At 41.1% G+C, this 23,859-nt stretch overlaps 1 protein-coding gene across 1 annotated transcript in view; it reads right to left on the reverse strand.

Annotated features, from left to right (window-relative positions):
- LOC124264876 (formin-like protein) overlaps positions 1 to 18,739 on the reverse strand; it is a 93,398-nt gene extending 74,659 nt beyond the window's left edge. The window contains 3 exon segments of the mRNA XM_046699651.1: positions 1,401 to 1,484; positions 15,767 to 15,932; positions 18,449 to 18,739. Coding sequence (XP_046555607.1) covers positions 1,401 to 1,484; positions 15,767 to 15,932; positions 18,449 to 18,498 — 300 coding nt within the window. The 5' untranslated portion in view covers positions 18,499 to 18,739.
- Positions 18,740 to 23,859: the final 5,120 nt, after the last annotated feature.

Genomic DNA, 23,859 nt, shown 5'->3' on the forward strand with positions numbered 1-23,859 from the left:
CAAGGAGCTGGTGATACTTTGTGGTCAAGTCGTTTATCTGGCCAGATTGTGTGGTCAAAACCCCTGTATCAGGTGAGACTGAGTGATCAAGCCCTCTATATCAGGTCCGGTCAAGTGGTAACTATATTAGTGGTCCAGCAATATCACGGGGTGAACAGAAATGATATTAGTGAGCATGAGAACACTTTAACCACTAGGCTACCTCAGCCCCTAACTATATTAGTTAAGGCTGAGTGATCAAGCCATCTATACCAAGTCAGACAGTACAATCAAGCCCTCAATATCAAGTGAGACTGTGTGGCCAAGCCCTTTGTATCAAGTCTGCATTACCCATAGACATGTAGTCTGTCTCACAGTCCCTGAACCACATTATTTTCCCTACTGCCAAGCCCTCTCTGCAGTGCTAAAGCCCTAAATAAAGCAAGTCTAGATTTCCTCAGGTTCTGAATCTCTGGCCTCCCTGGGGCTCTTTTCAATTTAATTGGGCTTGTTTGTTACTATCAAAATGATACATATTCAGAGTCTAAGCATTAGTCTAATAGACATGGAACCAACCCACTGTACTGGGTCAGTCTGTGTGGTCAAGCCCTCAATATTAGGTCTGAGAGAGTGGTCAAGCCTTCCTCCTTACAGCATGATCCCTCACATGAAGCCAACCCTCTGTCAGGTCAGTCTGTGTGGTCAAGAGAGGATAAAGCACTGCGCAATCTTGATTATGTTGGGTCAAAACCACTCCCGGGTTCAACACAGTCAAGATGGTTATTTTGGAAGCTTTCTCCGTGAAACCGTAGCAGGTAATCTATCCTGCTGGAAGACCTTCCTTCCATCACCATGCTTACTGCTCCTTCAAATCAATACACTTTTTGGCACCAGAACATTGCTGCAACTTGCACTGCAGTGCAATTTGTCTGCAAGAGCATCTCCCATCCTCAACATCCAGCCATATTGTCAGCATAAACATGACATGTTTAATAGGAGAGGAACAACCGTTTGGCTCTCTAGCCTTCAGAAGCAGTTGTGACTGGCTGATTAGATTTAACTTCCATCAAACACATCACTCTGCTAGTTCTCCACAAGCAATTTCCCACCAAAGCAGCCATTTTATCAACCTTGAAATAAACATTCTCTAAAACACTGAAGAACTGAAAATCAATAAAATTACATTTTGAGATTATTTCAAACTGAAAGCCTCCAGTTTATTCTTAAATTGAATAAAGGTCACCTCTGAGGGATAAGGATCCACAGAGGATGTCAGTTTCAATCCTGAAAGGCAAGAATATCTGGAAAATATTTTTCAAGCAAGCCTGGTTAGTGAACATGGAACACACGAACCAGTGGACTGGTTTTGTGGGTTCCTCCTGCTGAAACTTATGAATGATTATTAATTAAAAGTCACGTACCTGATCACAGATTAAATCCCATTTCTTCTCATCATCGTAGTTTTTTAGTACTTTAGCTTTGTCAGGAGGTAAGTCCATAGAATTCTGAAAAATTAAAGCATTTTGTCAGGACATCCAAAACAATATTCACTTTATACTTGAAACAAACATTTTATAAGTGAGTTTCTCATATTGTTGTCACATAGATTTATGATAAACATGCCCCCCTTCCCCAAGCTGTCTATGTGAGCAAGGTGCTATATATGTCATCAGCAACTTCTTGGTTATACCGGGGCGGTGGGGTAGCCTAATGGTTAAAGCGTTGGCTCGTCATGCCAAAGACCCGGGTTCGAATCCCCACATGGGTACAATGTGTGAAGCCCATTTCTGGTGTCCCCCGCCGTGATGTTGCTGGAATATTGCTAAAAGCGGCGTAAAACCAAACTCAGTCAGTCAGTCAGTCTTGGTTATACCACTCATCCCAAAACAGTCATCACTTCTTTGTAAACATGCCACTACTGACTAGTTGAGACTCGATTGTACGCCAGTGGAGAGAGGATTGGTTGGTTTGTTGGTTTGTTGTTGAACACCACACTCAGCAATATTCCAGCTTATATGGCGGAGGTCTGTAAATAATCGAGTCTGGACCAGACAATCCAGTGATCAACAGCATGAGCATCGATCTACGCAATTGGGATACGATGACATGTGCCAACTAAGTCAGCGAGTCTGACCACCCAATACCGGTAGTCGCCTCTTAAGCATGGTAACTGAAGATCAATTCTAACCCGGATCTTCACTTGATTTGGGAAGGGACCCTGAAGTCACACAGGTCTTAAACATTTACAAATTTTGTGAAACCAACAAGTAAGGGTGCTGGTGGCAAAACATCGAATCCATCTTCAAGGGTTCCAAAGCGTCCAAGCATGGCATCTCTTTAAAGTGAATTGCAACAACTTAGACTACTACACCTGATAATGTAGAGAGGTCTGGAACACAACACTACCTGGGGATTGCAGAGGTCATTTGTGTCCCCCAGAATGCCTTGATGATATGTTCAGATTGTCTTATATTGTTATTATAAGGATATGCTAAGAAAGAGATCAAAGTCTGGCAGTGTCGCTACCAACAATGCACTAAACAGTGAAAACACTGCTCCCTGTCAAGATAAAATCAGTTTAGTCTTTCATATATTAGTACCTTAACTTAAATTTGAAATGTTCTGACCACCAGCTCTCTCTGCCAAATTAGGAAACGTTTTGTGATGTTGTTCAAAACTGGGTTCTCTTCATTGTTCGTACTTTCTTGATTATTAATATCAAGCATTGGAAATGTTTTATACAAATTAGGCATTTGTACTGCCATCTGTGTCAGACTTGGTGCTGAACTTCTATACCAAACTTCGTAATCGATATATCTCTTCCAGACATGCTAGTTGAATCAATACTGGGAATTTAACATGGCAAGATCAGTCAACAGTGTAAGTTTACAAAACCATTACAAGGCTATCCCACAAGTTCCCTGTAGTCCTGTCTCACAGTCTCGGAACAGCATTGTTTCCCTTCCTCCCAGTGGTTCTGCAGTACTAAAGCCTTCAATGAAGGAAGTCTAGATTTCCTCAGGTTCTGAATCTCCCATCTCACTGGGGCTCCTTTTCAATTTAAAAGGAATTATTTTTTCTATCAAAATTATATATATTTAGAGACCAAGCATCAGCCAGTCCTGAGGGTGTACAGTGGAATAGAGGATTGTTGGAAGGAGTTTTGGAGTTTGAGGTCAGCCATTTCTGCCAAGTTGTTAATAAACTGAATTTACCAGTCATTCTGATTTATTATTTAAAATAAATTATTTGTTTCTGTCAAAAGTATATAGACAGCAAGTATCAGCCTAGTCCCGTGGGTGTACCTTGGAATGGAGGTTTGTTGGAAGGAGTTTTGGAGTTTGAGGTCAGCCATTTCTGCAAAACTGTTAATTAACTGAATTCACCAGACAGTCTGATTTAAAACGAATTATTTGTTTCTATCAAAATTATACATATTCAGACACCAAGCTTCAGCCTAGTCCCTGGGTGTACAGTGGAATAGAGGATTGTTGGAAGTTGTTGGGAGTTTGAGGTCAGCCATTCCTGCCAAGCTGTTAATTAACTGAATTTACCAGTCATTCTGACCCTAGTACATCAGTAACAACATCATTCACACAGTAAAACGATCCTCCCCACTCAGTAAAACAATCCTAAACACTTGACAGAAAGTGTGACTGTTCTCGGCAGCTAGTAACCAGAGTACTACCTACCAGGTGGGTCTCGGATTTCCTATAGTCATTAACACCAGTGGTGCATGAAAGTAGGACTACAAGAACAAGCTTATCTCCCAATTTGTGGAGGTGTATGCACTGAGCTGGATGGTATGTGGGTATACTGGTGGTAGTGATCTGTGGGTGGGGCCATCAGTGCCAGGGATATATTTTCTGGGGGTTGGGTGATGGTGGGGCAGTCCTAGTGCTGTGGGTACAGTGTTATTAATGAAACCTCTGAGTTCTGTGGGTGGGGCATTGGAACAGAAGTTACACTAATCTGACGGTATAGCAGCCCTAGTGGTCTGTGGGTGCAGTGTGAGTACAGAAGCCCAGGTGCTCTGTGGGTACAGTGTTAGTACAGAAGCACCAGAGCTCTCTAGTTGGGGAATCATTACAGAAGCCTGGGTGTCCTGCACATGTCTGTGTTTGTCAGTACAACTGCCCCAGAGCTCTGTTGGTGGGGTGACAGTACAACTGCCCTAGATCTCTGTGGGTGGGGTGTCAGTACAACAGCTCTAGATCTCTGTGGGTGGGGTGACAGTACAACTGCCCTAGATCTCTGTGGGTGGGGTGACAGTACAACAGCCCCTGAGCCCTGTGGGTGGGGTGACAGTACAACTGCCCTAGATCTCTGTGGGTGGGGTGTCAGTACAACAGCCCTGATCTCTGTGGGTGGGGTGACAGTACAACTGCCCTAGATCTCTGTGGGTGGGGTGTCACTACAACTGCCCTAGATCTCTGTGGGTGGGGTGTCAGCACAACAGCCCTAGATCTCTGTGGGTGGGGTGTCAGTACAACAGCCCCTGAGCCCTGTGGGTGGGGTGTCAGTACAACTGCCCTAGATCTCTGTGGTTGGGGTGTCAGTACAGCAGCCCTAGATCTCTGTGGGTGGGGTGACAGTACAGCAGCCCTAGATCTCTGTGGGTGGGGTGACAGTACAGCAGCCCTAGATCTCTGTGGGTGGGGTGACAGTACAGCAGCCCTAGATCTCTGTGGGTGGGGTGTCAGTACAACTGCCCTAGATCTCTGTGGTTGGGGTGTCAGTACAACTGCCCTAGATCTCTGTGGGTGGGGTGTCACTACAGCACCCCCTGATCCCTGTGGGTGGGGTGACAGTACAACTGCCCTAGATCTCTGTGGGTGGGGTGACAGTACAACTGCCCTAGATCTCTGTGGGTGGGGTGTCAGTACAACAGCCCTAGATCTCTGTGGGTGGGGTGTCAGTACAACAGCCCTGATCTCTGTGGGTGGGGTGTCAGTACAACAGCTCTGTGGGGAGACCACCACTGATGTTATTCCTGGCTACTTAGCTGCTACAGGCTATTGTAGATTGTATTACATACTAGGGCAGAGTGGAACTAATTGTTTGGAGAACCTGTCCAGTAGATCAAGTGTAAGTTTCTTACCATGCTAATTGGTCTTCAGTGGTCACAATGCATGTGACTGACCTGACTGACCATTGGAACGCGAAGTATCCATATACCAACTCAAAAGTATCATACTTATACTGATTAACAACCAAACTTGATATACTTTTCATGCATAGAAAAGATTATTTTCTAGTAATGTAATTACTCAACTTAATGCAAAATATAAACATAGCAAACTGAATTATCTGCCATCTTACTGTCCTTCTCTACCATGTTAATATTAAAAATTGGATTCTGGTACAAAAATATGATTTGGGATAAAGAATTCAATTACACCTGAACAGCACTTGAAAAATAACAATTATTGGGTAAGCTTTCAGGTAGATGATCATGTGAAACAAGAACTGTTTTACATCACAAACCTTTCTGCACATTGCAGAATTTAGTGTGTTCGCTGACTGACTGACTGAGTTTGGTTTTACGCCGCTTTTAGCAAAATTCCAGCAACATCACGGCGGGGGACACCAGAAATGGGCTTCACACATTGTACCAGTGTGGGGATTCGAACCCGGGTCTTCGGCGTGACGAGCCAACGCTTTAACCACGAGGCTACCCCACCGCCCCTGTGTTCGCTGAATATACACATGTTATAAAGCATGTATACTGCAGAGCTATGGTCTAAATGAAGGTTGAAAGTCAAGAGGTCCTTGAAAATGGTACTGTAAAAATGCTAATGTTAAAGAGCAGCATTCGACTTAAGTATATTATTTATCAATGGTCTATGAAAATCATAGTGCTACAAATACTTTGTTTTGTCCCAAATAATTTACAGATCATTTTCACATAACTGGAACACTGCAGAGTGTGGCGTAAACAACAAACAAATAATATGAAGACACAACTACTGGCAAACAAGGATAAGTTGGACCAGAGCAGAGAACACATTTACGAGAAGTAGGCGGTGCACTGCAAAAAGCAAACCCATTTGGTTTGTGAAAGGTAGAGCAGATGTAGGCTAGTGCACGTGCATTGCATGACGATGAAATTGATTCCGAGCGCAGCTGCCTACACCTTGTAAGACTCTCATATTGGTGTAGTAAGTCACACTAAACTTGATCACGGACAACCTGGACCCCTTCGCTAACAATGGCAAGAGCCAGTCGGCAGCACTCATAGTAGTGATACATGCCAATACGGGTCAATTGTCAGGTCGGTGCTCAACTTATCCTTGTTTGCCAGTAACATAACATCTTTTGACATTTTTTGGCATGAAGTTATTTGGTTATTCTGTTAAGTAATACTTCCCACAACCCCCATTCTCTTCCCACAGAGGTTACTTGTCATATCTTCCTACGAACCTCTGTTCTAATACGGCCATATTTCCCGGTTCTCGTAAAATCCCCTAGCGGCAAAAGATCGCAACACGAGTTATCTCCCTTCTTTCTATCCAATCAGAACACGCGTTACATCGACTTAGATTCAACTTGACTAACACAAGCAAATGTGGGGCCACAAATATCCCCCATCTGCCGGGGACTTGTGTTGATGTTACACACAAGACGTTTAATGGCTAGCTTGTCCGTCGTCAACGAGGGCGATGGAGACGCGACTGATCCGCCATAACATGACTGAGTTCTGTCTAGAAGAAACGTTTGCGCATCGCGCAGGGGAAGAAGTTTAGTTTTCTCGAAGCATACGGAAATTACCGAGGCCTTGCGAATGATCACTTTTGAAACAACGTCGCTGATTGCACAACTAAATCTGATTGCCTCCAATCACAAGTCTTGAACGCTCACACCATGAAAGGGCCGTATTAGAACAGAGGTTACGTAGGAAGATATGACAGGAGTAACCTCTGTGGGAAGAGAATGCACAACCCCATGCCACAAAGCAATCTTAGCCCTAAGGTGACCGTTTCTCATATACCTTGACACAGACTTACAACTAGTCTCGCAGTTCCTGAACCACACTATATTCCTTTCTGCCCTAAATGAATCATGTCTAGATTTCCTTCGGTAATCTCCCATCTCACTGGGGTTCCTTTTCAACATGAAAGGGATTTTTTATTACTATCAAAATTACATACATTCAGAAACTAAGTGCTAGTCTAACATACGACAGTCGTAGCACTAAGGCTGTTTTGTACAACACCATCCACATCTGTTAGAACATTTACTGTAATATGATTTGAAACTTACATCTAAGTGGGCTTGTTGGGTTATATTATTGAAGTACGAGGAAAGTGTTCCACATATAGCTAAGGTTCATTGGTGTACTGGCCCAGTTGAAGAGATAGAGATCATGAAAAGCTCACAGTTGGTACACGTTGTAATTCGACACCATTTCTTGTGGCAGCAACCTTTCAAAATGAGGTGTGGCTGAGTTTATTACGCTTCAGATTAGTGGCTGTTTACAGGTTCACGTTTCACAACAATTTTAAAGTGACTTACACTAGTTTAGACTATAAACAAGGACTTCTTGCGGGATTAGTTGTTTTGTTTCAACACCTACAGTGTGAGAGAGTAATATCATGGTGGGGACACAAGAAATGGGCTTGTACCCAGGTGTGGAAACGAACCCAGGTCTTCGACGGGATGAGCGAATGCTTTAACCACTAGGCTACCCTACCGCCAATCAAAACCTATGTGAAGATCCTGGTTAAGATTGGTTTTCAGCAAACCCATGCTTATCGTAAGAGGCGACTAACAGAATTAGGTGGCTAGGCTCACCGACTAGGTTGGCACATATCATCGTATCCCAATTGCGTAGATTGATACTCATGCTGTTGATCATTGGCAGCGTTCGAAATACCTGCAGTTCCAACAGTCGGGGCGTTAAAATTTAGACAAGTATATGAAGATATTTTGTGGGCAGGTAAGTTTTGGTCAGGGCTAGCAAGTTTGTTTGTTTTTTTTTTTTTTTTATTCCATTTCAAGTCTCACATGAAATATGAAATACATATGACATAAAAGACAATTTCTATATAACATCAACGGTGTTTTGTTAGGTTATAACAAATGTGTAAGTACATAAGATATCATTAAAGTTTCTGTAGAGGGCATATGAAATATAAAATTGGAGGGATAAGTTTGAATAGTGTGATTGTAGTGAGTGGGGTCTGGAAATACAGCTGATATTATAAGAAGAGTTCAATGCTTAGCACATAGTAAGGTATATAAATGTTTCCACTTCCTTACAAAGGGATCTAAGCTATTGTTTTTCCTAGCTATATATTTTTCAGTTGTACATATATTTTTTAATAACTTAAGAAATCCCTCACGGGAAAGTGCTTGTTGTTTTATACTTGAAACATAAATGAATCTTTTGGCAAGAAGTTAAATATGATTTAGTATTTTATTGTTTGAGCACACTCCAAACATGATAGTGAATTTTGTAAATGTGACATTACACTGGAGGTGAGTATTTAGAAATTGTTCTACATTTTGCCAAAAGTTTTTAACTAAATCACAGTAAGAAAATACATGCAATATGTCTTCTGAGGTATGTTTACAAAAGTACAAGTATCATTATCAACTAGCTTCATCCTCAATAGTTCTTTCTTTGTATAGATTATTCTGTAAATAAATCTGTACTGAAAATCTAACAGCTTACAATCATTTGTACATTTCTTGTAATATCCTAATACATCACTCAACATTACAGCCTGCTGAAAGACAGTATTCCAATACTCTAGTACCTTAGGGGTATTGTTGGCCAGGGCTGGCAAGTTTTACATCTAACCAGCCCTGTGGTCTGGCTGAATTTTTGGGAGTTTCATACCCTGTCATTGGATTATCTGGTCCAGACTTGGTTATGGACCATCGTCATATAGCTGGAACATTGCTGAGTGTGACATTGAAAACACACAAAACAAAACCTTCAGACTGAACTGTTTTCTGTTGACCAAGTGAAGAGTAATAAGCAAGCAATTGAAACAAGTTCAACATAAAAATGAGACACTGACAATGATTCCGTGCTCTACCTCACAAGAAAAAACTTTTATCCACGAATAAAGCAAGCGAACTTGATTGAGAACATAATTTCACCACCTGTGAATTTTTCTTATGTAGTTACTATTTCAAGAAACACAAGTGATAGTTCCCGAGCATCTTGGCTCTTCTTGAAAAATACCTAAGCCCACTGTAAGTGAGGCAGTTTATGGGCTTAAAAGAAATTCAATTTTGACATAAGCTGGTAAAATCTGAGAACCAATGGAAAATCCAGCATTTGCACTCAAATTCTGCCTTTATAAACTATATATTATATCACATTTGATATAACATCAACGTAACATGAGCTTTTGTTCCTGTAAACAATGTGACATCCTTCAAATAACCTCGGAAGAATGGCATGAAGTCTTAAACTACCAACACGTTCTATGTTAAGCTTGGTAAATCTAAGAGCAAAGAGATACGTCATCTGGCTATTGAACTGAAGACAGCACTCCATAACCCTCCATCAACGGAAGATGACAACACACCTTTTCCTCCTCATCTTCCCTAATATTTTGCCTGCATGGATCTGAGTTTTACAGCACAAACAAATACTGATCATAGATACCTGTCAAAACAATGCCGAAATAGTTCCCAAACATGAAATAGATTATTGAAGGCAACATTGGAAGATTCTTTTTGAACGAGACCAATTTTTGAGCATGTCTAATGTCTTTGCTTGCTGAAATGTTCATATCAAAAGTGAGTGAGTGCGTTTGGTTTTACAGCACTTTTAGCAATATTCCCGCAATATCATGGCAGGGGACACCAGAAATGGCCTTCACAGATTGTACCCATGTCAGGAATAAAACCCAGGTCTACCAAAATTGCTATACCAGCTGGAGCACTGACAGATGGGATCCCATCAAGAGACAACAAATATTGAGCCAGGTAAGAAACACTGGTGTCAGCTCCTCTAAGCAAGTTTGTTCCACAGTGACAAACTAACAGCTGTCTGGCGTTTAAGTAGAAGCTACTTTGGGACACAGTTTGCCAAGACAACACGCAAACAATCAACATCAGCGCTATGGCATCAACAACATGTAGGGCTGGTTCTCAATGTAGATAATAGGCATCAATGATTGTTGACCAAATAACCATCAATTTTCAACAAATATTGGAAAAGTAAATTTTAACAAGAGCTAAACTGAAAATATAAAGAAATCAACATATTTCACATCACTTCAGTGTGCGAAATAGTTTCCAAATTTTGCTAGCCAGTCAGGCTAGCTATGCCTGAAAGTTACTAGCCCACAAAATAATTCCCTAGCCCGAAATTTGAATGTAGACACTGAGCAAAAGATTACAAAAAGGTAAAATACCATCAAAACCAAATGACCACATGAAAATTCACTAGCCTGTCGGGCCAGTGAATGTACAGATTTACTGGCCCGACTGGATTTTTACTAGCCACGGGCTAGCGGGCCAGTGGTTTTTCCGCACATTGCCCTTACAAAACAGCATTATGAACATAACTTCAAGTGGTAACTTTGAGCATTGTGTGTCTAAATGAAAATGTTTGATTGTAACAGTTTATGTAACTTAAGATACAATTACTACTGACTTTACACAATTTGTATAAACCTTTCGAGCAGGAAGTGAGACAGCACACAGAATGGACAATCAAAAAAGTGTCAACAGCAGTGCAGATGTTGCCATTTTACATTTGGAACTGTCTGTTTATTTTGATTATCAGATACAAATACCTGGAACCAGAATGGAAACTGAGCAGGTCTCAATCCTTATATTAGCTTACTAGAAAGTTCACCTGACTGGACCTCTATATTTGATAAGAAAGTGAACAATAGAAAAAATATATTTTCCTGAAGAATCCGAGAACAATGGAGTCGGCCTCATACTACAGGTAAGCTGCCAGCTAATATTCATAAAGTCAAGCTGTTTACAGACGTCTGCCATCTGTCCAAACAAATTCAGATGTATACAAATTAAATTCTGGCCAGATCGATCATGTAAACTGCCTGTTACTGTTACCCATCTTATTCTACTGGAACTAAATGACTGACATAATCTGCTGGCGTGTAGGTATTTTCGGACCCCTTTGAGGCTGTCATGTCAGATAGATATAGATCCCACCAATACTCCGGCTATTCGTAAGGTAATGATCCTGTGTTTCTGTTTGTCCAAGGAAGCATGCTTTCCCTCATGTTAACCAGACTCGCATGGATGTTCAAAGTGTCCCTCTAATCTATGCATTGTTCCCCTGCCGGACCTATCTGAAGATGAAGTTGGTATGTACACCTGTACATTAGCAGCCTGCCAAAACAAACACAGACATCTCATTAGGTGGTACTATCGCTTTCTAATGTACAAGTAAGTAGGCTTGAAAGCATACATGAAATAGCTTGTTTGTTTGTTGTTAAACGGCAAACTCAGCAATTTTTCAGCCATATGACAGCAGAATGTAAACAATCGACCCAAGACCAAGCAATCTGGTATATATGATCTTCCTCCGTCAGGGAGATGACCACAAGCCATTAACCAATTCACCAAGCCTGACCACCCAATCGACTTGGTTGTCCCTAGAGCTGGCTAAAAAGATCAACAATCAGAATTATTGTCAATGGGAATCATCAATAATGATTATCGATATGAAAATTGTGTAATCGATAATGTCAAACATGTTTGTTTGTTGTTTAATGCCACACTCTGCAATATTCAAGCTATCTGGCGCAGTCTGTAAATAATCGAGTCTGGAGCAGACAATCCAGTGATCCACTGAATGAGCATCGATCTATACAGTTGGGATAAGATGACGTGTGTACAACCCTGACCACCTCAACCTGTTAGTCACTTCTTACAAGAAGGATGGGTTGCTGAAGACCAGTTCTAACCCAGACCAATTCTAACCTGGCATATACCTGGGTCGTATATTTGGAGGTCATGTGAACTCAGTCTTTATCCGCCAAGGTCCCAGGCTAAAACATTGGGGAGTCAGACAAATCTTAAAATTCTTTGAGAGGCATTTTAGAAGTTGTGAAGATGAAGGAAAACTAAGTTCTATGGATAGTTAACTTCTTTATTGCAATGAGTGCGATGTTTCGGTGTAGGTACTTACACCATTATCAAGCAAGTGAATGGAGCAGACAATCCAGTGATCAACAGAATGAGCACTTGCTTGATAACAGTGTTAGTACCTACACCGAAACATCGCACTCATTGCAATAACGAAAAGTTGACTATCCATAGAACTTAGTTTTCCTTCAAATTAAAAAAAATATAACAAAGCCAAGTTCTGGCATAATAATCAGCCCTCATTAGAGTGAGTGAGTATGTTTTTTTACTATATTCCAGCAATACCATGGCAGGGGACACCAGAAATGGGCTTGGCAGTGTTCACAAATAGCATCTGACCCTGTGACAAATCCGGCAGATTTGCCAACGGTCAGACAGAAGTCTACAACCCGCCGGTCCCAGTGTCTGACTGTATATTTCACAATGACTTTGACTGAAGTTGTTTTATGTGACATGTGACACTTGTTTGCTGTTTATAAATCTTATGTTTGTTAATAATTTCAATGTCAATTATAAGAAATATTAAATCTGAAATGTGTGTTTAAGTTTTTCCATGGGTCCTGTGCATTTTCAATGGGTCAGTCAGGTCAGAAACTCTGACCTGACTGCCATGTGACTACTGGTAGCCTAAACCTGTGGTTGACACTGTTCCATGTCAACACATCCTGATGTTTATGTGGAGACACTGATATGAATGTGTGACACCTAGTTAGCCCAGTTTCTCTTCCCTCATCACAGTAACTGTAGCTGGACCAATCCTAGGTCAGACTCTTTTGGGCTAGCAATATAATATACTGGGGATTTTTGTGAAAGATGAGATGATCATTTCTCTAGATACTTCACATGAGTGAGTGAGTGAGTATGGTTTTTACGCCGTTTTTAACAATATTCCAGCAATATCACGGCGGGGGACACCAGAAATGGGCTTCACACAATGTGCCCATGTGGTGATTTGAACCCAGGTCTTCGGCGTGACGAGCCAACGCTTTAACCACTAGGCTACCCCACCGCCCTGCTTCACATGAATTACAATGTCACGAAAGACAAGGTACATAGTTGGTGTATCATGAATTCAAACCCAACACCATCTTTGCAAAAACATTTGAGTCTACAGACATGAACTTTGCAAAAAGCATTATTTTCTGCAGATCTTGATGTTACTTTCAGAACAGTACAAGCTTTACTTTTAGGCCGGACAGAATTTATCTCAGGCTTTGGGCTAGAGGTAAAAGTCATCGACTTCAACAGAATGTTGCAAATGTTTTTATCAGTTATTGATCATATTGACTGGCCATACTTATGTTATGATTAAAATTTTGGAGAAAAGGATATTTTAGATGACAACCAATCAGCCCAATGACAACTATAGTATCATAACCCGTGAAGATCCGGGTTAGAACTGATCTTCAGTAACCCATGCTTGTCGTAAGAGGCAACTTGTAACGGGATCGGGTGGTCAGACTCGCTGACTTGGTTGAGGCATGGTATTGTATCAAAATTGCGTAGATTGATACTCATGCTGTTGATCACTGGATTGTCTGGTCCAGACTCAAATACTTACTACCGCCATATATCTGGAATATTGCTGAGTGGGCGTAAAACTAAACTCACTCATTCAATAGTTGTCATATACAGAATACACTTACTAAATGGTACAGACCCTGTGAAAAGATACAAACAAGCACTTTCCGGTCATGACAGTAGTGATTAAGACTTTTGACAAATGTTTGATGTACATAGAGACTGCTCCAGCGACAGTGTTTGTGGACAGTGTTTGTCAAGAAGGGAATAAAACAAGGGTTTAGAAATCAGAATGATATGCATAATTAGGTTATTAATATTCATCTTCCAAGCTGGAACAAGTACCTACAAACATATGTGCAATGTCTCGAAAATAAATGCAATAACCTTTTCTATGATAACATGCTAATCATAAGTAAAACATTTTACGGTACTGGGACAAAGGGTTTTTATGGGCGTAATTTATTCAGTTTCAATTGTGCTGATGTGACGTTAAATATTCACTCACTCACTTATTCTACTTAAACCCATGTTCATGTGCTTTCGATCTTACTGAATTACTACAGGAAAACAACATGAGTCACAAATGTTTTGACTCCAGAACAAACACAAAGACATTGAGAAAAAGAACATTGGTGTTCTTTAATAAGAAACATGCAATCATAATATTCCAGCTGCTACGCTTTAGATATAAAATCCTATCTCATCCTGACAACAGCATGAGCAGAAATTTGTTTAAAGGGGTCACTATGTCCAGTGTCCGTTTGATCTGGACAACTGACAAAATATGAGATAAAGGATATTACAAATGACTGTGTTGCCAGGAAAGGGGACAATGGTTCTGCTGTACTTTAATCACTCGAATAGAGAAATATCCATGAAGTTTTTCTGAAAACCATGGCCATGAATATCAACAAGACTTGAAGGTGAACAATCTAAATTTCTAATACACCAGACTACTGAATGAATCCTCTAACATCCTTCGAACATGTCACATTTTGTGTATTTCCTAGAATCAATAATTTCTAACTTTCCCAACCTGAGTTCCAGTTATAACAGCTAACAGCTCTTAAACAGGTCAATGTTAACTCTGATTACTATTCACTAAGTGCATTTCAATTCATTAAACATGTAAATAATAAAATATGCATGTAATGGAAAATTCTATAAATTTGACAGAAGTGTTTGATGGCCTTTACCATAATTAATTTGTCGAATATACCCCAAAGAATAAAATCTGCAAATCTTAATACATTAACATCACTTTCTGCAAGGACTTGGCACTTCAGTCAAATGTAAATACTGTCAGGGAAACCAACTTCTCAAATAAATTGGCAATTTTCACTAACAAGGTCCAAAAATAGAAGTTAGCCAGCTAAAACATTTCCTGTTTGGAGTTTCACATTCACAGGTCATTAAACGGAGAGGAAATTTTCAACACATGTCTAAAATGTCCCTGTTCAAGTGATTCAGAAATGCTTCCACACAACATGAACAAAGACGTTATTCAATATAGCTTTGCATGAGATAATAATCATAATTAGTTACAGACTATAGCGTCTATATGAATGGCTGTGGGTAAGGTGTCTAGTTTCTGCTGTGCTCCCCATCTGTCACAAGTGCATCCAAGGCAACCCCAGAAGCACTTAGCCAATCAGTTTGTATTTAACATTCTGATTAAGTAGGCACACTTCATGTTCTTCTGAATGTGTAACTCATGGCAAGTTATTGGTGACAGCAGACCTGACAGAGGCATGAGATGGGGAAATATCACTTGTAAACAAAAGAATCAATCCGCACATGCATAAAAACAAGCTATAGAGGAATGTCAGGTGGATTCTCACACAAGGGGTTGGGTCTTTTAACTCTTTATCACCCCCATTGTACTTTCCGACCGAATACCTTACGTCTGCCATCCTGCCTATCGTATTTTACCCCATAAAAGCATCTTAATAAGGTGTTTGAGTACATTATCATGATCTGTCTTATGAAATATGCAGTAGCGGTAGCAGATGGGGAGTGTTTTGCTTTCAACAGCAAGAAACATTGCTGGGCTTGGCAGTTTCATGACCCAAATATGAGGTCACCTCGTTGAGATCAAAGCCGCAACGATCATCTGGAGATTGCGGCGCAAACAAAGACAAGGAGAATTTGGCAGTTGCTATGTTTAACTTACCAAAACCTTTGTAAACCGTCTTTCCAACTCGTGAGAGTCCGGCATGGGCAGACGAATCGGCATGGACGTCTTTCGCTGTTCCAGCCCTCGATGGTCGTGGCTGTTGGATGAAGAATTCCCCATCTTGTGCATGGGGATTTGTTTTTCTGACGATACCTCGATGTCCCTAGGAGGTAGATGAATAAATCCACATGATTATTATCCTGGTAGAAAGTAAATCCAATGTTCTCTCGACATTTCACGCTAATATTTTGACGATGTCTCAGGGCGGAAGAGGAGAAAGGATTCGTGAGTCATCGTAACATCTCGCGAGATTTTGTTCGCAATAACACAAGGGAGGTAACTCCTGTGGAGCGTCACACCTTTGCCAAAGTTTCGAAACAAAAATAAGAGAATAGAAACCTTCTCACAAAAGTACATTGAAGATTAGAAGATTGAAAAATAAACGTATTTTTAACAAAACTGTAGGGTTCGCTTCTATTCCTAATGAATGCTGTCAAACATTAAAGGTTTTCTGTGTGACAAATATCGTGAAATGTACCGGACATAATTAGCATTCCGAGTAATCATCACTGGTTAATGACGCTTGCATTCTTCAGGATATGGTTTCCTTGATGTCCCGACTGACAAATTTCATACGCAGTTATTGAGACACACATTGTGAGAAGATATGTCACGCTGACACAGGGATGATTTTGATCAACAAGTCAGAATGCTGGGAATTGAACAAGGGTACAAAAGACGAAACGCCCAGAACGCTGCTTATATAAATAAGAAAAAAATATTTCTTACATTTTTAAAACAACTACGATTTGTGCATTTATTGGGGTTGTGGATGTGGTATGTTCCTGCAAAATTGACAGTTTCGTGTTTTTGTAAATAAGTTATTATTTCGGGTTGATGACTCTCTCTCTCTCTCTCTCTCTCTCTCTCTCTCTCTCTCTCTCTCTCTCAAACTCTCTCTCTCACTCACAACTCTCTCTCTCTCAACTCTATCTCTCTGACACACACACACACACACAGTAAAAGTATGCAAACATTAAGAAAACAAAAATATAATGAAAAGGACAGAGACTTTCTTCACAGTAAAATTTGAATGAAAAGAAATCTGAGACTTTCTTCATACACTTTGACTTGCTCGGGCTTTCTTGCATGTATTTGCTTCAGGGTCTGTATGACAGACTAGCAAATTACACATATATCATTTCACACGATCATTTAATTTCCAAATATTACCACAGGGATAAAAATTATTACCCTAATATTATATGGCCTATTCAAATCAAATTGTACACATAGCTGTAGCCATGCAGTCATTCGGAACCTAATACAAATTTAACCAAAATACAGCCCATGCATGCCTATATCATAGGTGGCAAGTCTAGATTACTGCCCTGGAAAGAAGAGAACCTCGGGCTCCTTTTATTATTTTGGTATTTTATTAAGATACATTTTCAACTGTTCTGTCAAATATTCTCAATTCAGAGGCTATTCTCAGTCTCATATAGCTGTAAAATATATTTTAACAAACCCAAACAATGAACAAACTCATCAAAATCATAAAATACAAAATCTGACCCCTTGCACTATTGACATTTAAGAATGAAATATATATTCTGAAATTATTTTTGAATAAAGTCGTAGTTATCGTGTTACAAAAGAATTACCAGTTTCAAAACATGTGTTTGGTGAGTTACATGCATCCACGATATCAGCTTTCTATTTGATTTGAACACAATTCAGTTCAACGCCCGTATATTGACCCAGGCAACTAGAAAAACTTGAAGAGGTCAACTGGGGACCGGGCACATGAGCTGTGTAACAGGTAACCAATTTGCGTGGCATTTGACTTTAGGCGTCGTCGACTGCGTGAGTCAAAATCCTATCAATTTAACTATTGTATATGCTCGCGCCGTCCCCCCTTTTCCTCGACTATACAACCGTGACTGTATCGTACTGTATTCTGGGTGTGTGTTGAATAGCGCACGATGTCATTGTGTTGAATGAGTGTATTTGTAAACATTAAGTATTGGCTAAATTTGTGAGGCGCTGTTATAATGTACATGCGAAATGTCACAGTATATCTACACATGCAGGGTGTGCTAACTTAAACTGTATACACAGTGTATACATAACAGAATGAATATTCAGGATATATTATTGAAATGAATATTCAGAATATATTATTGAAATGAACATTACATTCTGTTCATATGGCCTACATATAATTGTAAAAGGTTTATTTGGGTAGAAATTAAAAGCTGATACACTCACATCGTTGAAAAGTTGTGCATTAATTCAATATATGTTTCGTAAAATAACAACCATTGCCTTTACAGACATTTTTCTTACTGTGGCTAAATAAACAAAGGAGGGGTAACCTACATCAGACTGACACGTTTAATTCACTTAAAATCCTCACATACCCCATATACATCTATCATATTAGATTCAGTTATTGAGACATTCCTTCACAAGCACCAATATCTGTAGGAGAGGGTAACGTGATACGCTTAGAATATTCCTAGGTTAAATTACGGCTTGGGAAACATATCGCTTCCTGCTCTGATATATGGCGTATATGTACCCGAACGTGAACAGACCGGATACAGGAAAATCTTTACATGAACCTGCCATGTCTACATGGTAAGAATACTTATATATAAGTTACAAAATACCTACATATCGAAATGCATATCCGACCGCCCCGTCACGCTGTAGTCCCCGTACATGTTGTCGAATTCATCACTGTCGGATACAATGTGGGAGAAACTCCGACCTTTCCTCAATGTTTGAGTAGGCCGGCCTATTTTGCATTTGGAGGCCTATTTGTGTTGTGAAGTTTTTTAAAATGTGAACATAGTCGGCTGAAAACCTCCAAAATACTTCCCTTTTCCCTCGGCGTTGCCGTGCGCCCACAGTGGTGTATCGGAGTGAAAGAGGGCTTTATGTGTCGCCTGTAGCATACGGGCTGGGAAGTTCTCAGTGCGCGTGGGGAGAGCCTCGCGAAACCCGACCCCTAGCGCATGCAGTATCTATGCCTCACTCATTTGTATGGAATCAACAGAATCTCATCTCGCGGACACATCAACCGTCGGCGCTGCTTTAAAGGTGTATGACCTACATTTGATATGTATGTGTATTTTGGGGGGATTTTAGAATAATCTATTGATGTATAAGAGTGTATTTGAGGATTTTAGAATAATCTATGTTGGGGTTAGGCTACTTAATATAACGGTTTTTTATTGTGGCTGTTTTGACCTTTACCCCATGACCCTTTTGAATTGTGGTTGTTCTGACGTGCTTCTGGTGCAGTAAGTGGTGAGTGAGTACAGTTTTACGCCGCCTCTAGCAACACACCAGCCAAGAGACTGATGGGGCTTCCGGTATAATTACCACAGCTACTATTACTACTGCTGGCACTGCTCCTAAAACCGACTGCTAAACTGGCCTAATTAACCTACCACTAAATCTGACCTCAAGACTCATCTCTTCCTTATTACTGACAACTATTTAACGACAACCACGAGCCCACCACGACCATCACCGCTCCTGCTTCCGCTGTAACCACAGCTGCTGCTGTTACTACTACTGCTGCTACTACTATTACTGCTGCAACTACTACTGCTGCTACTGCTACTACTACTGCTGCTACTACTACTGCTGCTGCTACTACTTCTACTACTGCTGCTACTATAGCTACAGCTGCGGTTACAACTGCTGCTGCTGCTACTACTACTACTGCTGCTACTACTGCTACTACTGCTGCTACTACTACTGCTGCTACTATAACTACAGCTGCTGTTACAACTACTCCTGCTGCTGCTACTACTACTACTGCTGCTGCTGCTGCTACTACTACTGCTGCTGCTGCTACTACTACTGCTGCTGCTACTACTGCTGCTGCTACTGCTGCTGCTACTACTACTGCTGCTGCTACCACTACTACTACTGCCTCAACTACTACTGCTGCTGCTGCTACTACTACTACTACTACTACTACTACTACTACTACTACTACTACTACTCCTACTAACACAAAAATGAATCAGCTTGGCTGGCGTCATTGCCCCCGAACGTGTCAGTCGGGTAGACACGCCCTTTTCTCCAGCTAGGATTCCGGAGACGGCCGGTTTCTAACAGTCTTGCTTCCATCTGTTCCACGTGTTTACATGGTGCTGGCTACGCCCATACAGTAACAACACTGTCTACGTTAACTCCATCTCCCCCTTCCCCAACACACACAAACACACTCGCAACTTAATGGAGCTATGGATATATAACACATAGCCATGACTAATGATATAGATGCATTACACGTGATATTGATCATAACAGTGAGTGAGTTCAATTTTACGCCGCTTTTAACAATATTCCAGCTATATCACGGCGGGGGACACCAGAAATGGGCTTCACACATTGCATGTACCCATGTGGGGAATCGAACCCGGGTCTTCGGCGTGACGAGCGAACGCTTTAACCACAAGGCTACCCCACCGCCCCTTGATCATAATAGTATGAAGATATAACACTTATATTTATCATGGTATATGGAGCTATACCATGTTGATATTTATCATAATCATATGGATGTATAACATACTGATACCATTTTAATGATACAGAGGTATTACACACAGATATTTATCATAATCATGTGAAGATATAACACCGTGATATTCATTGTAACGGTATGAAGATATAACACCGTGATATTAATTGTAACGGTATGAAGATATAACATACCGATATTTATGGTAGAGTGAGTGAGTTTAGTTTTACGCCGCTTTTAGCAATATTCCAGCAATATCACGGCGGGGACACCAGAAATGATTTATGGTAGAAGTTTGAAGATCTAACAAATAGATATTTTATCGACCCGTGAAGATCCGGGTCCTTGTCGTAAGAGGCGACTAACGGGATCGGGTGGTCAGGCTCGCTGACATGGTTGACACATGTCATGGTATCGTAATTGCGTAGATTGGTGCTCATGCTGTTGATCACTGGATTGCCTGGCCCAGACTCGACTATTTACAGACCGCCGCCAAATAGCTGGAATATTGCTGAGTGTGGCGTAAAACAACCAACCAACCAACCAATCAACCAAGAGATATTTATAATTGTACGGATTCATAACATAAAGATATATATTTATCGTAATAGAAAGGAGATACAATTTACAAACATCAAAACAAATGGGAACGTACGTCACCGGGCTTTTAATTATGGAACTGCTTTTCACACTGTCTTTTCTGTTATCACTCTATTCCTTGACAACGACTTTAGTCACGACAACGCCAACGGTGCTGTAATTACAACATGACTACAAGCTATTACTGGAACCAACGTTACGGCAGCCGTATTACACCTACTGCTGCTGGCATTACAGTTATAATAGTATACAGTGTCCAACTACTGCAGCATATCAGTTTTCTTTTCGATCCTGTTTCATATAACTACACCGACAGCGATGCTATCTCCTTTGCCATGTCATGAGAGTTGTTCTACAACTACTACTGCAATTACTATTATATCTACAGCGGCTCCTACCTCTACAACTTCAGCCACCACAACCACAACCACCACCACTACTACCACTACTACTACTACTACTACTACTACTACTACTACTACTATCACTACTACTACTACTATTATTATTATTATTATTATTATTATAGGATACTTATATAGCGCACATATCCAGGAAACTAGTGCTTGCTCAAGGCGCTGATCTTTTTTCCCCTCGATCACTGGATGTCAATCTCAACGGCACATCATATTATCAATCTCAACTCCCTGGGGAGTATACAACTCTTGCAGCCACAAGGCGCACCGGGTTATTGTGGCTTTCTCATCCTAACGAGGTACCCATTCACAGCTGGGTGGACTGGGACACATAGTCACAGTACTTTGTCCAAGTTTACTGCACGTTGCTGTACCCACAACTAGGTGTTTGCACGTATTCATGTAGCCACCATCTGGTCATATACCAACGGATTCGTGGGTTCTTTTAAGTGCACAGGGTTGTGTACTGTACACTAGGGGTTGTGACAACACTGACAAAGTCTGCACACAATGTTGACTCCAAGGTTTTTAGACCCGGTCACAGGTGGGCTCGATCCCGACACCTCAACCTCGCTGGATCACTAGCCTGGCGCCTTAGCCGGCTCGCCCCCTACTACTACTACTACTACTACTACTACTGGGGCGGTGGGGTGAATATCCGGGTTAGAATTGGCATTCGGCAACTCATGCAAGTCGTAGGTGGCGATTAACGGGATTGCTTGGTCAGGCTCGTTGACTTGGTCGTCGATACATATCGTATCACAATTGCGTGGATGGATGCTCATGCCGTTGATCACCGGATTGTCCGGTCCAGACTCGAATAGTTACAGACGAACAACAAACATACCAACCAAAGAACCAACAACTACTACTGCTACAACTACTACTACTACTACTACTACTACTACTACTACTACTACTACTACTACTACTACTACTACTACTACTACTACTACTACTACTACTACTACTACTACTACTGGGACGGTGGTGGTTGTTCATGTGGAGGAGGGGTAGGACTTGTGCATTTGCTGTCTCCCCCGAAGGCTCGGGTACGATTCCAGGCATGGGTACAATGTATCAACCCCATAAATCGTGTCTGTGGCGAATTTTGAGGTGATGTCAACCCTACTCACTCACCCACTACCGCCAGTGCAACAACAAGCAACATTCCAGCAACATCACGGCGGGGGACACCAGAAATGGGCTTCACACATTGTACCCACGTAGGAAATCGAACCCATGTCTTCGGCGTGACGAGCGAACGCTTTAACCACTAGGCTACCCCATCGCCACCCCGCCCCCCTAATCGGATGAAGGTAATATTTATATAATATACAATTAACACACACACAAGCACACATGCACACACACACCCCTCTGGATCCCCTTCGCCCCCGTCAACCTGCGTGAGTCACAGCTTGAAGTCACCTGTCTAAGTCGCTATAATGTCAACAACGTCGTGTATCTCATACGGTATCTACACAGGTATTGTTCTGTGCCCTTCTATGCATTTCAAGCTAACTGGAGTCCATCTTTAAAATAAGACTTCCTCTAACGTAACATACAGTAGAATCTAACTGTCCAAAGTGTCTTTTAATTCAATGTGTTATAAAAGTCGTTCACAATTGGGAAATGCTGTCCCGATCATTTCTATTTGACATATTTTCTCACCTTTTTCGGAACACTATCCCTTCAGCCATTTCAGGTGTTTGTCGTCGGCCCCAACAACACGGCATCGCAAATTATCCACATGGAAATATCCAATTATACAGTACCCGTAACACCAAATTACAGAGCACCTGTCATCGCCTGTCTTGCAATAAATCGCAAATGGCCACAAACGCATCGGTTGTTTGGGCAATGAAGACCATACCGCAGCCAACGGGTAATGGCGTGGTGATATAGAAATGTAAGGCCGTTGGCAACGAGCCAGCAACGTTATATAATGGCTTATTTGCCAAGTCTCCCGTTCATATAGAGTATACCTGTTTACGACATTGTAATAATCGTCTCGACACTAAAGGTGGGTCTGTAAGGCGGCGAACCGTTGGGTCAATACGTGTAAGTCTTGTTGAGTGGAGGAGGGGGTTGTTATATAGCTGTGTGTCAACACTTGGGGGATAATAAAACATTATTACTACCAATTAGTAGTGATCTGTGGGGATCATTGAGAAGATGCTTGGTATGTTGTGTATGTATGTATGTATGGTGGTTTCTGTCAACACGTGACTGAGTGCGTGTATGTATGTATGTATGCATGCATGTATGTATGTATGTATGTATGTATGCATGTATGTATGTATGTGTATGTATGTATGTATGTATGTGTGTATGAATGCATGTATGTATGCATGCATGCATGGATGGATGGATGCATAGATGCATAATACATGTAATACATTACTATACTAAGCGATCTTAGTGCTGAGGTGATCGTAACCCGTGAAGATCCGGGTTAGAATTGGTCTTCAGTAACCCATGCTTGTCGTAAGAGGCGACTAACGGGATCGGGTGGTCAGGCT

The sequence above is a fragment of the Haliotis rubra genome, unplaced genomic scaffold (assembly GCF_003918875.1).
Source record: "Haliotis rubra isolate DU_JTF1 unplaced genomic scaffold, ASM391887v1 Scf95, whole genome shotgun sequence".
Classification (NCBI taxonomy): domain Eukaryota; kingdom Metazoa; phylum Mollusca; class Gastropoda; order Lepetellida; family Haliotidae; genus Haliotis; species Haliotis rubra.